The sequence below is a fragment of the Rhipicephalus sanguineus genome, chromosome 3 (assembly GCF_013339695.2).
Source record: "Rhipicephalus sanguineus isolate Rsan-2018 chromosome 3, BIME_Rsan_1.4, whole genome shotgun sequence".
Classification (NCBI taxonomy): domain Eukaryota; kingdom Metazoa; phylum Arthropoda; class Arachnida; order Ixodida; family Ixodidae; genus Rhipicephalus; species Rhipicephalus sanguineus.
In genome coordinates, this window is record NC_051178.1 from 173,121,986 (window position 1) to 173,131,154 (window position 9,169).

Sequence of the window (9,169 nt, forward strand, 5' to 3'; positions counted from 1 at the left end):
ATGTCACTCTGGCGGCGCGCTGCTACACAAGAAAGGGAAGTGTACTTTGGAAATGATGGTAATGGCGATGGGTAATTCAGTAGTGCAACAGAACTTTGTTATTTTAGGCAATGGTTTTTAAGTAATAAGGTGTTACAGCTATAAGCAGCCCTTAAAATAAACTTTACATACAAATGCAGCAGCTGTGGCCATTGCACGACGTGTGCTGGGCATGCCCCTGGTGGTTGTGGCTGTAAACTGCCCGAGAGCGAGAATAGCAAAGTAGTTCTTTGTGGTATAGTACGTTTTAATGCATAAAGATATTCCTAATAACAAAAACAATAGTTTAAAAAATGCTATGCTATGAACTCAACTTCAGATAATGATTTAGGTATTTATTCTCGAGCCGCTGCTACCAAGGCTAGACACTCCGGCGCCGCGAAGAGAGTTCGGTGAACGCACTCGTGGGCAAGTGCACTTTGCAGCGAGTGGCACTAAGCATTCCCGTGTGACAGTGTGCGAATGACACTAGCGGCGAAGTGCGCTCCCTCAAAGTGCACTTAAATTGCCCTGTCCTGACCAGGGTATAAGGTTTGTTCTTACCGATGCTTACATTTTTTTTTGTTATATCATAGCTCTACAGTGACACATTTTACATGTGCAGTAAATTACATGATGTGCTTCCTCTTTCTTCTAAGGTTGGCTCATACTACAAGGATCCCAAGTACCCAATCTGGATCGTGCTGAGTGAGAGCCACTTTTCAGTGCTCTTTTCAAAGTCATTCATAGCCCTTGCGCCTGAAGACGAAAAATTTGACCTTTTCTACTACGACGGTCTGAACAAGCAGGAGGAGGAAGTACGGCTGACAATCGGTGTGTGAATCATTCCTGGCACAATATTTGCATCTTTATCGAAAAATGTGATAGGCGTAGTGCTTGTTGTGATGGTGGTTTCCGGTAAGCTACTGCTACCGCCAGAAAATGTGCACAAATTATAAACCTCAAAAGCGTGCAAATACTAAGCTGCTAGAAAAAGAAGAATCGCAAGCACTCAAAGTAATAAGGACCAAACCGGAACAACAGTGACTTGCAAGTTGGCATTTCACCTATGCACAACTTGTGTCTGGCTTAATTAATGAAATAAGAAATATGTAGCAGGCTGATTACCTTCAGAGTTGGCTGGAGGTTTTGTTGAGGTACAAAGCAGGAAAGCAGCGGGTTTTTGTTTGTTAGCTGCTAGCACCTGCAAATACGTGTGCTATTCCAATGCAACAAATTCATTTTGTCTTACACATTAGCAAGCTTTTGGTTCAAATGCTGATTTTCAGAAATGCAAGTTTTTCAATCCAAAAATCTAAAACTAAAGTTACAACTTATGCCAATGATATTAGTTAGTATCAGTTGTGTTTCAGAAAAAATATGGTCTCTTTGCCACTGTCATTCTCACTTGAAGACAGCTGTAAATACACATCAGAGGCATCAAATGAATCTGAGTTCACACAAAAGTCTTAAACATCTGCATTGTTCAAAAAAAGATTCAGACTGTTTCCAGTCGCATGCACCCTTTTGAAGGAAATTCATAGAATGTTGTTGGCTATTGTTCTGTGTCGCTGAATTACTATACCTTGTACAGCATGCAGTCTCAAATGTAGCATTGCATGTCGATTGTTATGAATCGATAATTCGATTACACATTCCGAAACTACAAAGCCCTTAGGCACACAAATAATTCTTCCATTCATAGTTCAGCATTAAGGTGTTATCGTAACTGACATGCTACTTTAGTAGCAAGATGTGTCTTGTTTTATTTTTTTTTTTGCTCTCTTTTGAAAAAGCTAGGCAACTGCAGCTTTCTGCAATTTGTGTGCTAAAATAACTTTAAAGCATGTAAATCCGGCAGACCAGTGGTATGCTTTTCAGCAGTCGATACCCCGACGTCTTCATTACTTAGTCCAATTCCAAATTTCAAGTTTTTAGCTGTGTTAGCAACATGCTTAATTATTTCGTATTTCAACGTCACGTGGTCGTGACGTTGAAGAAGGCAGCAGTCAGCGGGTTTAAGACGAAACTTTTTACTTGGGCGAACCTGTGCCCGAGAAACGGAAAGTCAAACTACAAGCAATACACACTGTACACAGCGTCAGCCGTCGATAATCTGATCTGCTTTGAGGTGCATCGGCATTTATACATGCGGCATTGAACATTTGAGCCTTATCGCTGGTGGCCGCATTAGTTCCAGAATAAACTCAGCTGTTCGCCTTTGCGCGCTGAAGCCCAACAGAAGATCCTATAACAATCTGAAATGTTCCCAGACATTCAGGCACGATTTGCGCAAGGCAGTAGCTACTCATGGAATGGGCCGGTACCATAAAACTAGGAAAGAAAGGAGCGCATGTTGCAATATTTTGAGGACATGCCCACAAGAATATCTTCCTTATGAGCCCTGAAAGCCAAGGTTGAAGAGCGTTTCCTTTGTTGCAGATCCAACGGCAGGCATTAGCAATGAGGACGTCGTGATGACACCCCCTCTGGAGCTTTGCATCAGGACAAGGTGACTTCTCATACATGTTTCTTCACGCTTAGTAGCGACATGATGCGCTTTCAGACTGGAGCACTGGCTTGCAGATTGCAAATAGTGAATGATATCAGAGCCCTTTAAAAGTTGTTGAAGGCATCTAATACAAAGCCCTGTAGCATCGAATAACGAAATAAGTTCTGCAGAAATGTTTAACATAGGCATACATAATTGCTCAGCGGGTAACATTGGCACCTACATCAAGATGGCACAGAGCTACAATGGCAATTTATACGTTGAATCACTTCCACAGAGAAAAGCAAGAACTGTCGTCCATCTGAAAGTAGATTGAAGCAACAAGGAAAACTTATACGGTTGTATCAGAAGGAATGATTCGCAGTTGCAGAAGACCCACCACAGCAGTGGTGTGGCTATGGTTCTGTAGAGCTTGAAGTTGCAGGTTGGATCTCAGTCGTGGTGGCCACATTCCAATGATGGCGAAATGCAAAAATGCTCACGTGCTTACATTTAGAATCACATTTTAAAAAAACCATAGGCAGTCATAATTAGCAAGCGCAGCAATAATGCCGTGATAAGCAATAACGCTGTGATGCAGCTGCAGGAAAGCATTTTTTTACAAGAAAAGTTGGGTGTGATAATAATAATAGTTAGCGATGAAAAATTGTGTGGGTTAAGCGATGTTGGTGTAAACATGAGTAATTTCTGACATTTACCCAATAATGTACGAATTCGGATGGTCACCTTCAAGCACTTTAAAAAATGCTAGCATATTTGGGTGGTAGAAGGAGAGTGTTCCAGGTATGTTCGGGTCACTCTACCGGAGTGTCAGTTTCGGACTCAGGAGAGCCAAGACAAGGAGCCACATACAGCAGCTTTCACCGGCTACCACATAAATTGCACAGAAATGTGGCAGCAGCCTTGCCACTTGATTCGATCTGAATTCACTCTTGCTACATGCTGCCCTAGCCGTTAAAGCAACAAATTAATGGTAAAATCGGCCTTCACTTCATCTTATATCATGGTGAGGAAAAAGTATTTACAATGTTTTTTATTGTTACTTGTATCACTTGTTTGTCGTCTCAATCTGCTAGGCCTGAGGTACCACTGAGGGTCAGGTAAATGTTTTCGCTTCTGTCTTCCAGATGTTTCCACTGTATTTTAAGCTGTCCACATAAAACATTTTTACTAGCGATGGTGGCATTAGATCTAGTGCTTTCTAATAAAATCATCTGCCTCGTGGCACACTTCTATATACAGTAGACTCCCGTTAAGACGAACTCGAAGGGACCGCGGTCATCTGTTCGTATTATCAGGAGTTCGGCTTATCAGAAGTGCCCCCAAAAAGAGACATGCTAACATGCCAAGTGCATCCAAATATGTTACTTGAAACACTGAATGGGGCAGACTTACAATGTGGGGCAAAAAGACAAGAAAAAGCATTTATTTGGCTCATCTAGATAAAGACTATGCCTTTAAGCAGAGTATTTACATGAATCTACGAGCACCCGATTCGCGTGATTCAAACATAAAAATGCTCGTAAAGATATTTGCTACCACATTTTAATGATAAAACTGTAAACACACTCCTATGTTGACGATTAGAAAAAAATTAAGAGACAAGCACAATTTTCCTTCAAAGAATGTTAAATTTATTGTCCTGGCAGTTCTGTTTTCTTCTGTGAGCCTGTTTTGCTGGCTCTAAGATCACTTCTGGATACGCCTCGGTCGCATGCTGTTGCCTTGACAAAGTCATTATACGCTGAGTTGCTTAAGAAAAGTCTGCAAGGTTTTTCTTCGAGGTCCGGCTATTTTCCCGTTTTGGGCCCGTAGTAACTTTTCCTGATCGACGTGCAGCTGAAGATATCCCAATCGGGCTACTCACGGTCACAAGTAGCCTCGCGACCGAAAAAGACACGACGCAGCTATATCACTGTGCAAATAGCCTTCCTTTGTCATGCGCTTCATAATAAAAATGGCTCATCACAATTTGCACTTCACTGGGAACAGATAGAACGCGTACAGGTCCTAATCGAACCAACGCGAATTGACCACAAAATGCTCTCCGCCATGTGCTCGGCCGCCATTGTGTGATGGCAATGACAATGCACCTGACCCCTCTGACGGGAGTGCGCCGCGATCGTGGTTTCGGTTTCGTACTCGATTGTAATGCACAGACCATTTTTGTTCCTGTTGTCGCTTTCTTTTTTTTTTTTCTCCCCACTCCCCTTGCGTTTGCCCCTCTGACCACGGCGGAGGGGCCCCAAGCTCTTGTGTTGTTCTGTTCTCCTTTGTACTCCAGCTGGGAAGCCGAAGAACAGGGGGGAATACAAAAGAACGCAATGGCTTGGGGGTCCAAGGTCCAAGTTGTAAATCCCCCACTCTTTTTGTTGCTTCCTTTGCTGATAAAGCCTACACCTCCCCCACCCACAGGTTGGGGGTGAGAGGGGATACCGGCTTTATCCGCTGACCGGTCTTTTTCGTTTATCGTGCACCTCCGCGTCGCGATTTGCTTCGCGTCTTTGCTCCAGGAAGTGCTTTTTTTCGTCTTTTTTGCTTTTTCTCGGTCGCCTGAATGCCCCACCAAGACTGCAGTGTTCGTTTCGCAAAATCGCTAGCGTTGTTGATCATCGCGAAAGTTCGTCTTAACAGAAGAGTACAGTTGGGCGGTTCATCTTAAGCGAATTTTTTTTGCATTGAGTCTATGGGAAACCAAACAAATGGTCCCGTGTTGTTCGGTATAAGCGAGAATTCGTCTTAACCGAGTTCGTCTTAACGGGAGTTCACTGTAATACAGGCACACTGTTATCGGTATTTATTTGGACAACATGAAAGTTTATCGCTATGTTTTTTTCTAAATGTCATGTGTACATATTTAGTTGCTGATGTCACCGCATGACAGAGTGTCTTTCACAACACCTTTGCACAGGGTCTGCCTTTTGCCTCGCTCGAGTATCATGTGCATTTGGTTTGAAACGCTGTTTCTGCGTTCACATACGTCGGAGCTGGAGGCTGTCATTTCTTTATGTCGTGTGGTGCAGCTTAACATCAACAGTGATGGAAGCGACTTCTTACCTTCTGTAGCAGATTTCGGAGCAGATAAAGTGCTGCTTTGGAGAGCAGAAAAAATGCTAGTTTTGAGCAGCTATTCGTGTTTTAGGAGCGGACCGGCAAGATACGCCATACAACTCTTGGAGTTCATAACATTGCCTAAGCGTCTCATAAATATTATTTATTATGAAAGTATTTCACAGACAACAGGTTTCATAAATTGCAAGAAACGAACAATTTTTTTTAAAAAGATGGTTGGATATCGATTGAACAGTGGAATGAGCTATATATTTAAAGTGCCAGTAGTTGTGGCAGAAACAGAAATGAGATCAAACAGGTGAAGCTGAATATCACAGTCAGATATATATTACTGTTGCCAAAGCCGCAGTTGATAATAAGTATGAGATTGAAGCAATCTTGGCCATTTCCACATTTCACTAAAACAGCCTGCATGTTAGGTTGAAAGAAAAAGAAATCTGCTAAATGAGCTATACGCTTGATGTGCCAGTTCTTTTTGCATAAATGAGATCAAAGCCAGTAAAGCTGCATACTAGCATACTAGGATGATAGTATATACAGATTGTTTTCTCTTTTTTTAGGGTTTAAGAGTTGGTCACATGGTTAAAGTTCCTCGTTTACATTTTCTCAGTGTCATTTTGGAGCAGGTTTGGAGCAGTTACTAACAGAAATCCCAGTTTGGAGCAGCGTGTAGCTGCCTTTCTCTTTTGGAGCAGTTTGGCGCCATTGGAGCCTCACCTTGTCGCATCTGGCTAGAAGAGAGCTTTGTTGTATCCAGTATACATTATATCAGCATATATTTATTACCAGCCAAAGGCAAGAAAGGTTCAGGATTGACTTTATTATATCTGGTAGTCTCATACTCATGTATGTCAAATGGAGTTCACCTGCGTTTGATACCAACGCTTTGCTTGGTGGATAGTCAACAGCAGTTGTGATGGTTGTCCGCATGATTAATGCTAAACAAAAGTTCTGCAGTTGTAATTTTGTAGCTTTTATCTACAACTGTCAACAGACTTTTCTTTTTTTGCTTTGCAGGTGGCAAGGTGCATCGGTGTCGTGGAACAACGCCGAACCATTGCCATGAGCCATTGCCCACTTGGAAAATTCATTCCACCTCGTGCAGTAGATGCATGTGTTTCATTTCTCTCCCTTTATTTTACTTATATAGAAACAGAAAACCAAAATTTGGAGCTTTAATAATAAATATGCTTGTCATGTATAGTTAGCTAAATCTTATTACAAGGATACATACCAAGTGGTTTCGAGATAGTATGTATCGCTATCGAGATAGTATCGTATATAGAGATACTAGTATGTATTGGTCTAGTCAGAATGTAGCATCTTTGATGCTTGCTATTGTACCTGCTCAAGTTTGGTGTGTATTTAAGAGGCACACTTGATGTTGCATATGACATTGCTGTGTATGATCTCCCGAGCTGCATTGTGAATGCTTTCCTTTTTTTTCTATCGTACATGTTTTACAAGTGTAGAGACGTATACCATTCGTTTATCCTAAGTTTGTGAACATTGCAGTGTGAAGACAATAACAAGCTACAGTAGGATGGGGAAGAAAACAAAAAAGAAAGCTACAGTAGGATCCCCATCAAATGGAATCTCAAGGGACCGAAAACGTGTTCTATTTAACAAGATGTTTGTTTGCTGGGCACAGCACTATATGTCATACACACCTTCTTAACATTTTTTTTAAGAGAAAACACCAGGAAGTGAATGAAGTTGCTATTATATAGAAAAACTAAGGAAAAGACAAGGTGCTTTAGCATAGCAGTCACAAGGTTTATTCTGCAGTTGATACTTTCTATGAATTAAGCACGCAATGCTCACTTGCCAGACTGTCACTTTTGAAGCATGACACTTTTCACTGAAGACAGGCGGTGTGAGAAAATGTTACTCAGATTCATTGTGATAAAGAAAGGTGCCTGTATTTATTGCATAATGTGTACATTCGGTGCTTGAATTGCTGATTATGCTTTCTGAAATGCTTCTTGCAACATCTATCGCTGAATTTACATAGATGCACGAATTACATTTCCAAACAAGCATTGCTTTTTTTACAAATACAAAACCAATTGCTTTAGAAGTGTTTCTCTTGGGGAGGGTTTCAGTGCAAACCATTTCCGTTTACCGAGATTCTAATGTATATTTTTGCCTCTTTTGAGAGGCAATACGTTTGAGAAATCTCAGTCATGGGAACAACGTAATAGGCAACGCTTAGATCTCCTCTGTACTGTGGCATTGTGAATTCTTTTCTCTGCAGAGCACAGCCACAGTGCTTCAGATAGAAGCATGGTCATCTGAACATGCTCTCCTTCTGTGACAGTAATATGTTGAGATCTCTTCAAGGTTGTTGACTTGGGATGTCAGTCACTATTGTTAAAGTACACGAGTACCATTGTAAGACAATGTAAATGTGCCGATGATATGAGAGCGCAAGCTGGGCAAAATATTGCAGCCATTACTTAAATTGTGATTAGCTGGCCCTTGCGATTTCTCTCTGATAAAGCTAGCCAACATTCCTTTTTTGCATTTTCTGTTGTCAATTTCTATGAGTGTTCATCTTAATGTGCGTTTATATGCGTACTGTGTACTGAGATTTTATTGTGACAGTTCCTGTTTTTCACTTTTCTGTCTCCTTGATATAGTGTACTGGCCTTGAGAGTTTTTGTATTTTAACTAGGGGTGTGCGAATATCAAATTTTTCGAATACGAATTGAATACGAATATCCCCCTTCGAATATCGAATCGAATATCGAATATCAAAGGAAAAATGCCTCCACAGTAACAATATTTTATTTAACATGTAGCTATTTGAAAAAAAAAAAACAGTAACAGCCTGACTGGCAACACAACATACACTGCTATCTCCAGAACACAATGTCCAGGCTAGCACAATGCACATCACAATAGAAGCAAATATCACGGCACAATGAAAGTAATGACTAGATGTTATCATGAAGAAATATGAGTTGCTCCACATGATCAGGCAGGAGGCGCTGGTCACTGTCTTTCTTCAGAAGTGGTCCCGCATAGTGAACGAGTTTGCGGCACGTTACGGCCGCATTATTGAATATGTACGGTTACATGATCGCCAAGAGCGTGACGTCGGATGCACCAGCAATAAATCATATGTTGGGGCGCTCGTCACAGATATCGCCTGTGTATTTAATTTTTTTTTTCACTGTGGAAGCTTATTTTATGTTACGAATGCATTTCGAATTTTCGAATTAGTGGGACAAGTGGATTTTTCAGCTTTCAACACAACTAATTTTTATTTTCCGATATCAGAAAACAAATTTTACTCCCTCTTATGTCTTTTTATTTATTGCTTTAGGTGGTGTTGTATGACTTTTGTCTGATCATATTCATATCGGCACTGCAAATTTTTTTTTCACTGTGGAGTCCTTAATTAGGGGACAAGTGGATTTTTCACTTTCACACAACTAATTTTTATGGTTACAATGAGCTCATAGGCAACAAGCCCTTCACACATGACAATGATTGCCTTCACTTATGGAAGTGCGATTATTGTTATACGTACTAATGGTGTATACTGTAGCAAGAGCTTTT

General features: G+C 41.0%; 1 protein-coding gene across 1 annotated transcript in view; it reads left to right on the forward strand.

Moving 5' to 3' along the window:
* LOC119386100 (probable ubiquitin carboxyl-terminal hydrolase MINDY-4) overlaps positions 1–8,635 on the forward strand; it is a gene marked incomplete in the record, with an annotated part of 44,240 nt that extends 35,605 nt beyond the window's left edge. Inside the window, 3 exon segments of the mRNA XM_049413605.1 lie at positions 678–852; positions 2,461–2,530; positions 6,620–8,635. Of these exon segments, the coding sequence (XP_049269562.1) occupies positions 678–852; positions 2,461–2,530; positions 6,620–6,668 (294 nt within the window).
* Positions 8,636–9,169: the final 534 nt, after the last annotated feature.